The sequence below is a fragment of the Spinacia oleracea genome, chromosome 5, assembly GCF_020520425.1.
Source record: "Spinacia oleracea cultivar Varoflay chromosome 5, BTI_SOV_V1, whole genome shotgun sequence".
Classification (NCBI taxonomy): domain Eukaryota; kingdom Viridiplantae; phylum Streptophyta; class Magnoliopsida; order Caryophyllales; family Amaranthaceae; genus Spinacia; species Spinacia oleracea.
The window spans coordinates 43,986,046-44,001,118 of record NC_079491.1 but is presented as its reverse complement, the minus strand read 5'-3'; the positions used below and the strand labels follow the sequence as shown (position 1 = coordinate 44,001,118).

General features: G+C 35.8%; 1 protein-coding gene across 1 annotated transcript; it reads right to left on the bottom strand.

The window, feature by feature from the left end:
- Positions 1-7,887: 7,887 nt before the first annotated feature.
- On the bottom strand, positions 7,888-11,040 carry LOC110800905 (protein FAR1-RELATED SEQUENCE 9-like). The gene is made up of 3 exons (XM_022006227.2): positions 10,847-11,040; positions 9,740-10,759; positions 7,888-8,833 (listed from the first exon to the last, which is right to left on the bottom strand). Exons 1-3 carry the CDS (start codon positions 11,038-11,040, stop codon positions 7,888-7,890), a joined length of 2,160 nt encoding a protein of 719 aa, XP_021861919.2.
- Positions 11,041-15,073: the final 4,033 nt, after the last annotated feature.

Sequence of the window (15,073 nt, the reverse complement as noted above, 5' to 3'; positions counted from 1 at the left end):
AAGCATTACTTAGTCTAGACATCGACTCTCTAAATTGGTGTTTTCTTTTCGCTCTTTCTTCTGTCGGTACACTTTTTGGGGTTTTTTTTTATTTTTGTCGTTCTTTGGATTTTCGAAACACTTGCCCGTGTAACATTCATAGTTGTTAGCATGTTCGGTTTTGGTGCCGAGCATTGCCGTCGTAGGAGGCCTAACGACGACACAAAGAGTTATTAATTTTTCGCGAGTCGCCTTTTGAAATCGAGTGCTTTTCTTACGCCCTCGTAGCAATTCTTTTGATGAGCATTTTTTGGGCTACGTACTTTCTTTTTGCTTGGGCACCGAGGCTGCTGCGCCTGACCAGAAAGCCAAGCAGCAACTTCAGCGCCCAGCAGTGGGCGTGAGAAATTTTGGCGCCCAGCCAGGGGCGTTGAAAATGCGTCCCTGGCTGGTTCTCGTTTTCTGTTTATGCGACTTCGATTCGCGTGCTTGCTTAATAACGTCCTTTACGCGTAACAGCGTTTGTGGGATTCGTTACAGGCCATCCCGAGCGTCGCTTATTTTGTGGCGATCATTCGGGTTTGCGGAACACGTGTTTCGGTATAACTCTTTGGCAAATTAGTCTATGAATGTTTGGGCAATTTTTAAGGTCATTGGTTTTCTAGGATAGTTTGTCACACACAATCACATATTTCGCTACACATAACTACATTACAAACATGGATTTAAAAATTAAATATGCCACGTAGTTTATGATAGGCTTCCAAGGGTAGTATTTGCGCCTGGCTTGGTACCGCTTCTATCGTAGATCCAACACATGCCCTGGTCGAGGTAGTGTCTTCAACAGACGAATTTCGCTCAAGAGGCCAACTCGCAAGTGCAAGCCAAGGGGGCAGGCAGGCGAGAGGGACCTAATGGGTGAGCGATTGGGTTCGGGATAGGTGTACTACCTGCACAAGTACCGAGTGGGAAACATGCGCGGCGTATGCACCCCCTATTGGCGAAAAAAGGTATCCTTAGTCCCAACTCCCGAGGGAGACGAGATTCGTTATGATGTTCTGCCCGTTCACATTAATATGCTGATTTTCAGGTCGTCCCAACTTGATGGGGAAATAAACGCGGGGTAGGATCGTTTCGCCCTTCGGCTATTTTGATTACCTACAAGCACGAGTGTTTCCTTCACTATCCCCAGTGGAGTCGCCCCTGTGAGGGGGTCGAAAAAGCGCGAGGCTAATGCGTGACCTTGTCCCTCGTGGGTGTGACGATTCTTTTTATTCAATCAAGTGTAATTGGATTTCCTGTGAGTATACACCCAATTGACTAGTAATATAGGAGTTGCCATTCAGTTTTTAACGACAATGAGAAAAACTAACAAAACCCGATTATCGTTACATAAAGAGAGTGCAATTATGTTTGACCACGACGGCCGTAGGTTCCCTTGTGATCCCTGGTGTGGGGATCTCTCAATATACACCCGCAAGGTAGAGATTGAGGGTTCGGGGGACTGTAACTACCGAGAGGAGTAATTCGCTCGTCGATAACTCCAGAGGCAGGATATCCTTACTAGCTCAGCATAAATAATTGAAGGGACATGTGTTAACTATTAAACTAATCTGAGTTGATTTTAGCAATATGCAACATATAATACTAATTCGATCGTGATTATCTGATTTAAATAGTATTAAGGGACCTAGCATGATAATCCGATTTCCCAAAAATATTATATTTGTTAGGCGTGATAGAACAATCAGATTAGGTTAGTTTAACAGTTCATAAAAAGGGCGAGGAAAGCAGTTAAATCATCGAAAAGGGACACATTACGATTTACCCTTGAGAGGTGCGTCACGGTTCTCAGAAAACTAACCACTTTGACTTTGCTATTTCTCCTTTTTATTTAACGAATCTCAATTATGGGACAGGATACGTTCTGTTCGATTTATGGATCGATTGCGACAGAACGCGTGAACAGTTTCGCAGCGAGAGGCTTAAGCTAAGGGGTTTAGAGTCAATACTCAGAATATATTATGTGTTGTTGTGTGTTCTTTCACGTCGAAACTAGGGGCCTATTTATAGGGAAGAGTTCGTGGAAAGATAGAATTGCAGAGTTCTAATCCGTAAAGAATTAGGAAAAGAAACGTATCCAGGTATTTTCAGCGCCCAGGCCTGGGCGCCGAAGATTTCGGCGCCCAGAGCCAGGCGTTGAAAATAGGGTATGGGCAGTTTTGTTTAGTCAGATTCGGATTCCTAAAATCCGTAGAGTTTGAGATTAATTCGAGTCTTTTAGCGCGTATCAATTTTGTGACGGAACGCGTCTGGGCCCATTACGAACTCTAGGCTCGTTAGGATTTTGATTAATACGTAACTCTTATTTCCGAATCCTATTAGGAATAGGATTCTCGCGGTTTTCTATCTCATTTAGGATTTATGTTGGAGTGCAACACCTAATTCTGACAGGTTTCTATCTTTTATGATTTGCCACTTTTAGACGCTACTTTTTACGGCAGTTACTATTTTTAGCAGGTTTCCATAAATAGCAGGTTTCGGGTGAAATGAAATGGGGAATCGAGATTCGTTTATTTTATATGAGATGCGTTGTCAAGTGGAGTTTTTATGCTTTCATCATCGAACCTTTCCCTTGCGGGAATGGGGACAAAAGTAGGTGTCTACAGTTGTCTACCAGCAGTAAGTTTTTATTTCTTGTTAAAAATTCTTCAATGATTTTGGTTGCATTTAAATTTCTCATTTAGGGCATTGGCTATATCATCTCCTAAATTATCAGAATGCTTAGTCCCCCTCCCCTATCTTAAGGCCAAGGGATGGACATTCAGTTATTTGAACAAAACATTGGCACATTGCTACAAATATTCTAAACGAATTACTCCCTTCCTCTCTGGTGAGAAACTGTTTGAGTACGCTACTCCTGTAGTCTCCCAACCCCCTATTTCACTCGGAGTTTTCATTTTAACTCAAGTACTAGTGTCGGGATCTTGGCAGTCCGACCTGGATGACACTTCAGTCAGACAATTTCACTAAGTAGCCATGTCAGACAATTGGATATACACCCATTTATTGCATCCAAACTGAACAAGGCATATCCAATTTCCAAAAAGTTACTTCTTCTATTAAAATGATCATTTGACCAAATGAGCAAAATTATATTTTCCAGGCAGTTACTGCTTGTTGCAAAATTTGCTCATTTGACCAAATGAGCAAATTTTCATATTCCAGGCAGTTACTGCTTGTGCCAAAATTTTCTCATTTGCCCAAATGAGCAAAATTACATAGTCCAGGTAGTTACTGCTTGTGCCAAAGTTTGCTCATTTGACCAAATGAGCAAAATTTAATATTCCAGGCAGTTACTGCTTGTGCCAAATTTTGCTAAGTTTATTGCATCCAAACTGAATAAGGCATATCCAATTTTTGTATTTATTTGCCAGAGAAAGGTGTCTGTTTCCAATTGCTCATTTATGCAAAACATGAGCAAATGATCAGATTTATCAAATTTGCTCAATATTCCCATTGCTTAAATATAAACACATATCGTCTTTTATTTATTTCTTACATCTATTTCTTATCATTTTAAGAAATGATTTTGGAATTTAACAAGGAATCTGTTAAACTTAGGAATGCAAAGTTTTTAGAAGCAGCAGACAAAGAATTGAAAAGAAGTCGGTTTGAAATCAAGGATATTGCGTTGTATTTCATCCCTGTTTGTCGGGATGCCCATTATTTTCTTGTCTGCTTCAACACTTTCCTAAATTCAATGGATTTGATTGATTGGGTTGAAGGTTTTACAAGTTATTGTAACTTTATGAAGAACCTGGTATACAATTATAATCTCTTACATTTATTTATCTTAGCTATTGATATTTACTAATACCCGTGTTATATTTTATACAGAGGTATGCATTTTCCCACGTGATGGGAAATTAGGGCTTGTTACAAGCTAACTTGTTGAAGAAAGATATCATGAATATGACTTCTTGTTTGCTGTCTTTTGATTGGAAATCCACTGATTTTGCGCACGAATACTGTGGTATTTCTCTTATGCGGCACATGGAGGCCTATATGGGACAGAAAAAGTGAGATTGTGGTTTGAAGAAAAACGATGTAAGTATTTTAATATTGATAGTATTTTTAGTAGAAAATTGTTGCTTTCTACTATTTTCTTCCAGTGATGTATTTCTTGTTCAAAATTATTCTTAAATCAAACTCTACTCTTCTACTGTAAGGGCTGCCCCATAATTTTACCAACCATAATCATCAACTCCAATTTTAGATATTGTTTAAACTTCCTCCAAATAATCTGCAGTTTTTGGATCAGAATTCTGGAATTTTTTTATAAAGTAGTTCCTTTTGTTTCAAGTACTCAAGTTCATCGCAACATGGAAGGGTGTTCGTTGTTTACTGGGTCAACGTCACTAAATTTTGATTAAGGGATGTTTTTTTTTTGCAGCTATTGACAATGGACAGACTTGCTTCCAAATATTGCGTGGATATAATCAAAAGTGATATCAATGAAGCAACAGTCATCATAGACAAGAAAAACAAAGGCAAAAAGTAACTATTGCATTTTTACGAGATGATCTTCAGCACGAAACCAGACATTATTTTAGAATTGAGCAAATATTTTACAATTGATGCTTTTTTACGAGTTTAGGGTTTAGGGAAAAACAAAGGCAAAAAGTAACTATTGTATTCTAGTTTATTGGTTTTCTGTATTCTTCTAACTTCGTGGATATGTGTTATCTAGTAGTCTTGGATATTTTGGAGTTGTTCTAGTAATTCTTTTGCTTCGTTAATTCATACCTTGTTTAAGTGTTGAGCACAATGAAGTGTGTACTTGTTGCTTCAAATTTTAATGTAGTAATCTTGGATATTTGGTGTTTGATTTCAAAGTTCGGTTGTTTTTCAGTAATCTTGGATATTTGGTGTTTGATTTCAAAGTTTGATTGTTTTTCAGTAATCTTGGATATTTGGTGTTTGATTGCTCATTTGTTTCTAAATGAGTAAATTTTAAATTTCGAACTTAAATACTTGCTCATTGTATGTAAATGAGCAAAATTTGAAGTTCAAAGTTAAACATTCGGTCATTGTTTGTAAATGAGCAATTTTTAAAGTTCGGAATTTAAACATTTGCTCATTATTACTAAATGAGAAAATATTAAAGTTTCGTATTTTAAAGTTTTGCTCATTGTTACTAAATGAGCAAATAGGAGTCTAAACATTTGCTCATTATTTATAAATGAGCAAATATCAAAGTTCGAATTTAAAAATTTTGCTCATTGTTTAAAAATGAGCAAATATGAAAGCATCAATTCTAAAATATTTGCTCATTGTATTTAAATGAGCAAAAATATTTAAAACTTTTGCTCATTATTTATAAACTAGCAAATATCAAAGTTCGAAATTAAATTTTTTGCTCATTGTGTATAAATGAGCAAATATTAACGCATCAATTCTAAAATATTTGCTCATTGTATTTTAATGAGAAAAATTATTTAAAACTTTTTCTCATTGTATTTAAATGAGCAAATATTAAAGTTGAAATTTTAAATTTTTTCTCATTGTATATAAATGAGCAAATATTAAAGTTTTAATTGTAAACGTTTGCTCATTTGTTTTTAAATGAGCAACTTTTAAAGTTCGGAATTTAAACATTTTCTCATTATTACTAAATGAGTAATTTTTAAAGTTCGGAATTTAAACATTTTCTCATTATTACTACATGAGCAAATATTAAAGTTTCGGAGTCTAAACTTTGTTCATTATTTATAAATGAGCAAATATCAAAGTTCAAATTTAAAATTTTTGCTCATTGTTTATAAATGAGCAAATATTAAAGTATCAATTCTAAAATATTTTCTCATTGTTTTTAAATGAGCAAAAATATTTAAAACTTTTGCTCATTGTTACTAAATGAGCAAATATTAATGTTCGGAATTTAAACATTTCCTCCTTATTACTAAATGAGCAAATATTAAAGATCCGGAGTCTAAATATTTGCTCATTATTTATAAATGAGCAAATATCAAAGTTTTAATTTTAAACGTTTGCTCATTTGTCTCTAAATGAGAAAATTTTAAATTTCGAACTTCAATATTTGCTCCTTGATTGTAAATGATCAATATTTGAAGTTCAAAGTTCGGTTGCTTTTCTTTTGCTCATTATTACTAAATGAGAAAATATTAAAGTTTCGTATTTTGAAGTTTTGCTCATTGTTACTAAATGAGCAAATATTAAAGTTTCGAAGTCTAAACATTTGCTCATTATTTATAAATGAGCAAATATCAAAGTTCGAATTTAAAATTTTTGCTCATTATTTATAAATGAGCAAATATTAAAGTATCAATTCTAAAATATTTGCTCATTGTATGTAAATGAGCAAAAATAATCAATTCTAAAACTTTTGCTCATTGTATTTAAATGACCAAAAATTATAGTTGTTACTAAATTAGTAATTTTAAAGTTCGAATTTTTAATTTTTGTTCATTCTTTATAAATGAGAAAATATTAAAGTTTCAATTTTAAACGTTTGCTCATTTGTCTCTAAATGAGCAAATTTTAAATTTTGAACTTTGATATTTGCTCATTGATTGGAAATGAGCAAAATTTGAAGTTCAAAGTTAAACATTAGTTCATTGTTTTTAAATAAGAAAATTTTGAAGTTCAATTTAATATTTGCTCATTGTATCTAAATATTTGTTCAGTATTCTAAATGAGCAAATATTTAAGTTTCGAATCCAAATATTTGCTCATTTGTTTATAAATGAGCAAATTTTAAAATTCCTTCTGTTCTGCACTCCTGTACTGAAGAATGCAGTTCAGATCATTAATGCAGTTCACAAGAAATAAACAGAACACTGAACTTTATTCAACACATGGCACAGAACAGTGCAAGATGTAACACAAGAAATAAACACAGCAGTGAACTTTAATACTTCCAATAGATGGCACAACAGATTTTTCGGAGTCCAAATAATTGCTCATTTCTGAATCAACAACTATGCCTACTCATTTCTTTCCATTGCCAATTGTATCCCACAATAATTAGTTGTAACACTTAAATAGGTTCCAAAATGTACAAAATTGTACTAAAAAAGAATAACTAAGCAGGAAATGTTGCTTTTGCTCATTCTTCCCAAAGCTTCCCTTGCTCAGCATTCAGCAGCTTCTTGAGGATCATCTACGTGCCTAAATATGTCCACTACTTCTAGATTCCTAGTTACCTGAGAGAGCCAAAGAGAACGTTTCTAGTAAATAATGTTTGGTTTATTTCATAATCGAATTAAAACATCCAGTATGATATAGAGTATCTAATGTGAGTAGGCACATTTCTCCATGTTTGCAGCCTTGCAGTAACAAGTGCATCCAAAGACCTTGAAAAATCCCAACAAAACAACAACAGAGCAGAACTGCTTCGTTTTCAGTTCTGTTATGTACAACAGAACTGAAAACAAAACAGTTGCACCCAACAACATACAACAACGGTCCATCTAAACCAAACAGACTGCCAGTTGAGTTCTTTCATGTAAAAGAATGTGTATGGGGAAACTCCTTTTGGTTCGAACCTACTGCTAGCATGAAACTAAATAAGGAACAAACTAGTTTGTGCTCCTGCAAATGCTAGTATGGACTATGGAGTATATGTTTGGTTCTGAAAATGATCAGACTCTCAGGTTTCACACTGTCAAAAGACTCAAAACCATAAGGCGGGATACGAAGATTTCAAAAACGTGAATGCAGGACGTAACTGATATGGAAAGAGCATTACAGCAACTCAGCAATTTAATCTTAAGCTAGACTTCATGTAAACACCATACATCACAACTTAACTGGTGAAAAGGTGCCAAAAACACAGATTGACAGAAAGTAAATAATCTGAATTCAATTTGGCAGTTACCTTGCTTAGGTTGTAGTTTTGTTCGGGCAGTTACGACTGTCGTGATAATCATATGCCCCACAAGCTTTACATTTTCTTTTGGGTTTCTGACTTTGCTCAATTGCTACCTCCTTTTCTCCTACTATTCTATGTCTCTTGCCTTTATTCTTTGATGGTATTGGATTTTGGATATTGAGGTTAGAAGACGCACTAGGACCAAAAAAAAGCTCCATCTCTTGAGTTTTTGTCATTGGCACACACTTTCCTTTTTCTACCAAATTCTTACTAAAATCTCTAAGATTATCGAGAAATTGTTGCAAATATTCCTCATTTCCCTCTGCAAGGCCTACACAATTAAAAATCTCTGACCAGACTTCCCCTAACATTTTAGTTGTTGTGTTCATCTTCCTACATTCTTCAAGGAAGTTACCATGCATATAAAAAATTGGCCTTTTGGTTGCCTCTTTTGTCCATAGATCAAGAATGTAGTACTCTGGAATCTTTGTAACTTGTCTTGCATTTAAAACACATATTGCATATTTACATAAAATCCCCAATCTCTCAAACAATTCGCAAGAACATGATGTCATGAGATTTCCAGAATTAAATGTTACCTCACTTGTTTTCTGTCGAGAATGGTCCATGACTTGTGCGATTTCAATATTTTCTTCCATTCTAATAGAACTAATCCCACATCTGAAACAAGCCTTGTACACCTCATCCTGGAACATGTAGAAAAAATTTCTGGTATACACCTCAGCTGCATGTTTCTCCAAAGGCAATGGAGTTATAAATTGAGGAACAGAGTGAATGGATTCCGTATTTAGCTTATCTTGCTTGTGCCTTTGTGCATCCATTGCACTTTCAAAACGCATGTAGAATTCTACAAGTGTCACATGGGGATTGGTGAAATTGATGAAAAAACTATTCTCACTTTCTGATCTAGAGGTAGTTCTTAAAATGCCTCCTAACCTGCATTCAATAGCTTAACTTATGAAATTTATGACATTTAAAACAAAAAAGTAATCAAAAAGTTTTCTGCTCATTTGCACAAATGAGTAATATTTTTGCTCATTTAGACAAATGAGTAAATTTTCTACACAAGTAACTATTATGGTTTGGACAGTTTTCTGCTCATTTGCAAAAATGAGTACCTTTTTTTGCTCATTTAGCCAAATGAGTAAATTTATTTTGCTCATTTGGCTAAATGAGTAAATTTATTTTACTAATTTAGACAAATGAGTAAATGAATTTTGCTCATTTGCAGAAATTAAAGTTTCTGATTTTAAATGAGTAAATTTATTTTGCTCATTTGTCTAAATGAGTAAATTTATTTTACTCATTTAGACAAATGAGTAAATGAATTTTGCTCATTTGCAGGAATTAAAGTTTCTGATTTTAAATGAGTAAATGAATTTTGCTCATTTGTTTAAATGAGTAAATTTATTTTACTCATTTCGAAAAATGAGTAAATTAATTTTGCTCATTTGCAGAAAGTTTCTGATTTTAAAGGCAACAATAACAATAATATTGAATCTCCAACTGAAGTCTGAGCTTTATTGGCTCAAGACCTTCAATTAAACTAAAAAATTATAATTGTTTCAGACTCTCAGGTCTCACACTGTCAAAACACTCAAAACCATAAGAAGGGATACAAGAAGACTTCAAAAAAGTGAATGTAGGATGTAACTGATCTGGAAAGAGCATTCTAGTTAATCTTAAGCTAGACTTCAAGTAAACACCATACATCACAACTTAACTGGTGAAAGGTGCCAAAAACACAGATTGACAGAAAGTAAATGAGCAGAAATGAGATCAAAGTTCTGATGAGATTAAATTAGATTAACAAAATAATAAAAAGAGAAAATGCTGCCTAACCTGAGATCTCTAAAGTAGCACGGTATCCAATGTTCTCTTATTGAAAACATATGTTGGAACCAACCATTCTCCACAAGGTTATATTGAACCATAAGCGAGTTCCAAGTAGCTTCAAATTCCTCGGATTCTTGTTCCATGTCCCACACACACTCATTTAACAACTTAAGAAAACCTTCATCTTGTTTGAGCTCGGGGCCTACTTTTTCAGGAACTTTTTTCATTATATGCCACAAACAAAGCCGATGGCGAGTGTTAGAAAACACCTCATTTATGGCAACTTTCATTGCCGGGTCTTGATTGGTTATCAAATATCTAGGCTCACAATTTCCCATAGCATTAAGGAAAGTCCTAAATAGCCATTCAAATGATTGAGCATCTTCTTTAGAAAGTAAACCAACCCCAAATGTGATGCAAGACTTGTGATGGTCTACTCCGATGAAAGGAGCTAAAACCATTGAGTATGTGTTGGAGTCATAGGTGCAATCAAAGGATATCATCTCTCCAAACAATGAATAATTTTTACGGCTAGTTGCATCCGCCCAAAACAGATGTGAAACATGATCATGTTCATCTAGGGAATAATCAAAGTAGAACCCATTGAAAACATCTCTTTTTCGTATAAAATTCTCAATTAACATCTTAGCATCATCACCCTTGATGTGCTCCTTCAAATCTCTATGAAAGTTCATAAAGTCTTTTATTGTGGCCCCAACATTGTCGTAACTACCTACATTTTCCTTAAATAGCCGAAAAGATTTCGTTGGTCCAATGTTCATTCTTGTATTACTATTCACAAAATTCTTGTGAACCATCGTCATTTTTCTTGAACTTCTCAAATATGGCATGGATGTACGAGAATGGTTATGAGGCTCAAACAATTTGGTAAGTTTGTATTCTCCAACTTCATTGTTAAGATTCCAAATGATTCTAGCCTTGCAACCAACTCGCTTTGAGTTTCTTTTACGGTGTCGCTTCCCTTTTTCTTCATAATTACCTTCGGATTCTAAGATACCTTCTCTACTGCAAAGATAATACTTTTAAATGATACCTTTGCTATTCTTGTATACCGTAGATAGACGAACGTCAAAACCACATATTACAACATACTCCTTATAAAATTCGATAGCCTTCTCTAAAGTTTTGAATACCATTCCTTCACGTGGTTTCTTATCTTCAACACAATATGGAATCCATTCCCTAGTTCCATCTTGAGTCAGATATGTTTCTGCTCTAGGACTTCGAATATATTGGATTGGTGTAGGTTGTTCTGTAGGCACTGTAGAGACTGGTGTAGGCGCCATAGGTACTGTTGTATGCTCCATAGGTTCTGTTGTAGACTCCATAGGGACTGTCGTAGGCACTGTAGATACTCTTGTAGGATTTGCAGGCCCCTCCTTTGCAGGCTATGTAGGCTCTGTTGTAGGAACTGCAGTAGGAACTGAAATAGGCACTGCACAAACTAAAAATAATCACATATATTAAATGAGAGTGGTACTGCTAGTTGGTCTTTAGCCTCTGCTCCTCTGCAGAGTATTTGCATGCTAAATGGGAAGTTACAAGAAAGGGAAATAATGAACTGATATGTGACATGCTATATTTACAATCAGATTCAAGCAAAACAAAAACAAAACGAGCAAAATAATTCCCCCAAATTGAAGGAAATAATGCCCTTGGTCCAAGTATGCATTCAATGTTAAGTCTAATAAATGCGGTTCAGTATTAATTAACAAGTTAAAAATTCAGTGAGATCAAGTGAGCTGAATGCCTAGCTAGAGGCCGCTTCAGTTCAAGTGGAATTAATGATATTAATCCACAGCTTACTCTTGACTGAACCCGTAGGGTCACACAAATAGTACGTAAACGGATCAAGTATTTAATGGCATTAAATACTCCATCTATGGATATTCGGAATCGACGGATCTTGGTTTCAGTGGGAGCTGAGATCGTCACAGGCAAGAAATGAATACTCCGGAAACGATGATATTGCCGGAAACGGAAATATGGATCGTATCAGAAATATAAATATTATCCAAGTCGTAGATGTTGCCGGAAACGGAAACATGGTACGTATCGGAAAATATTATCGGAAATGGAAATATTGACGGAATCGGAAATATTGCCGGAAACGGAAATATTGTCAGAATCGGAAATATTATCGGAATCGGAAAATAATTCCGGAAACGGAAATATTAAATATTTGTTCGAAACGGAAATTAATTCCGGAATCGGAAATATTAAATATTGTTCGTATCGGAAATGAATTCCGGAATCGGGAAATTAATCGGAAGCGTATCGTACGAATTAGCATCGGACGAGGCCTGCCAGACGAAGGCCCAGCACGAAGCCGAGCCATCGCCCAGCAAGCCAGCGCGCCACAAACGCACCAGCCAAGGCTGCGCCAGGCCCACCGCAAGGCAGGCCCAGCGCGCGCCAAGGCTACGGCAGCGTGTGGGCTTGCGGCAGTGGGCTGCGAGCTCGGGGGCTGCGCGCGCGCGCATGGCGCCCCTCGTGGGCTGCTGTGCGTGCGTGTGTATTTGTGTGCTACTCGAATCCTAAAGCTACCGGGATTTGTCATATGATTAAATCTAATCATAAAAGATTTAGTTTATTTAATTAGAGTCCTAATAGGATTATAATTAAATAAATTAGTATCCTAATAGGATTCCAAATCCTTTTCCATAACTCTATAAATAGGTGCCTAGGGTCACATATTTACATCGAGCATTCAAGTATTCAAAGTGAGTTTTTGAGAGAAAAATTCAGTCATACAATTACCTATAAAGTGCCGAAAATTCTAAGTACCTTAAGGGCGATTCTAGTTGGTCAATCTTAAGGCGGATCCGGACGTGCTGTGGACTATCTACGGAGGGACGACACTTGGAGTCCTAAAGACTTGTTCTTGTTCGGTTCGGGCGCAGCTAGGGAGGGCACGCAACAAAGAGTATGCATCTAAACTATGCTAAATGATTATGTGTAAATAATATGTTTTCCTGGCTTTATGGTTTTTCCGCATGATTTATGAATTGTCATATGTATCATAACCTAACAGTGGTATCACGAGCCTCTTATTATTTTCATAATCTAAAATTGCATGAACATGGTTAAATATTACAAATTTGCAAGAACTAAAAGGGGTGATTAATTTTCGTAATTGTTAATTAATTGCAAATTGCGTTTATTTAATTATACGTACGCAATTTTTCGGCAGTTTCTTCGTTACTCATCCAAATCGAGTGATTTTTGTGTCAATTCCGCATGTAAAAGGCATTATAAAATTTTGACAAAAACAATATTTTTCTGCCGAACCCAGAATTCTCAAATTCAAAGCCTAACTATGACTTTTCGGAGGTTTTAGTTTTTCGAATGCAAAATTTCGTAAATTTAAGATGTTAAATTAAATATTTGCGATTCTTGTTGATAAATCTTGAATTTTTGATTGACCTACTGTATATGTTTAACAAGTTTGAATGCCTAGCCTTGTTAATTATGCAATCTAATTTGTAATTATGATTAATTTGTTGAAAATTAGAATAATTTAGAATTAATTTGATTTTCATAATTAATTATAATTTAATTAGATACCTATGATTAAAAACCACCATAAAAATTGTAAATTTATGTTAAATTTTAAATTTTTATGACCTAGACTTGAATCCATGTTAATCGGAAATCAATTGAATAATAAATTTTCGATTTTTCGCCCTAAAATTATGAAATTAATATTATTTATTAATTCGCTCATATAACTTTCACGCACAAACCAATGGACGCTACGTGTTACCCTTAAGGGGTTTTTTTATAGTGCGGGCATGTGATGACGAGCAAGGGAGCTCGTCGCCCATGCGGCACGAATGCAATGAGCAAGGCCATGGTGCACGAGCACAAGGCAGCAGCCCTGCCTTGTGTCGTGGGCTGTGAGCAATGGACGAATGGGCGAGGGCGAAAGCAAGGCACAGCAGTCGCGTGTGGGCAGCAAGCGAGCTGCGCCACAGCGCGCACTGCCTCGCGCAAGCATGCGGAGCCTCGCGCGCAGCGAGCGCAAGCTCGCGTGCCACGAGTACTACGCCCAGCGTCGATGCCTCGCGCAGCGAGCGAGGCTCGCAGGATCGAGCGCTGGCAAGCGCGCGCAGCGAGCAATGGCCCGCATAAAGCGAGCGCTGGCTCGCATGAAGCGAGCGCTGGCGAGCGAGCGCAACGTGCGATAGCTCGCGTGCATCGAGTGCTGGCGCGCGCAGCGAGCACCAGCTCGCGTGATGCCTTGCGAAGGAGAGCAGCAGCAGCGATGCGACGCAGCGCATGGGCTGCGCGCACATGGCCAGCGATGGTTGTGTGCGTGTGGCCCATGGGCGTGCGTTGCGTGGGGTTGTTGCGTTGCGATTGGATCGTTTTGAAATTTTAATTTGAAATTTTCAATTTACGTAATTTTAATTAATTTTAAAATTAATAATTTAAATTATTTTCTTGGATTTTAATTTTGAATATTGTAATTATAATAAATTTTATTTATTCTAATTATTTTACTAAAATTAAAATCATGAATTAATTTAAATACGACTAAAATTAAAATAAACTTTTTGGATTCAATTATAAATTTATATGAGCTTTAAATTTTAATTAAATTTGTATGTTTCCGGTTAGACTAGAAATACATTTTTATGTTTAAAATTAGTAAAGCATATGAATTTATTGGTTTAAGTGGGAGCCCTTTTAGTCATAAACTCTTGATTAGGTCTACAAATCCTTAAGGTTAAAACAACTTGATTAGAATTAATAAGGACTGAATAATTGGTAGATTATTGGTGCCCTTGATTAATTGCTGCAAATATTTACGTGATGCATAATGTGTTTTACTAACCAGGTATGTGGGCCATTCATGATAATGAATGGGTGAATGGTATATATTGTATATGTACTGTTTTGCAGGTTATGAAGTGACTAGTATGGCCCAAATAGGATAGAAAATATGGTCTGCGTACCATTAATTTGAATGTAATTGGTCTAAAGTACCAAAGTTGTTTTTCAATTCAAATATGGTCTGCGTACCATCAAATAGTTGTAATTAGTTTTAATTATAGCTTATCCTATTTGAAGAAAATGGTGCCTCCCACGGAGATTTTCAAGACGGACTTTGAAGTTAAAGCTTCAAGATGAAGTCGGGCCATACTAGATCACATTTATCTTATGCATGTTTTAAGTTATTTATTGCTTTTAAATATGTCTTAAAATGCATGAGATCAAAAGCTTGATTATGTTGCATGATTAAGGATTTTAGTTCACTTAAAATCTGACCAACATAGTAAGAGCCTTAAGTTCCAAACTTAAAAATTGAGTTAA

Excerpts from the sequence above, each read along its gene's own strand:
- LOC110800905 (XM_022006227.2), bottom strand. The coding sequence starts at position 11,040 with ATGGCGCCTACACCAGTCTCTACAGTGCCTACAGAACAACCTACACCA. Across the intron at positions 10,760-10,846 it reads GCTATCGAATTTTATAAGGA|TAGAGAAGGTATCTTAGAAT; the intron begins GTATGTTGTAAT and ends TTATCTTTGCAG. Across the intron at positions 8,834-9,739 it reads TGCTACTTTAGAGATCTCAG|GTTAGGAGGCATTTTAAGAA; the intron begins GTTAGGCAGCAT and ends TATTGAATGCAG.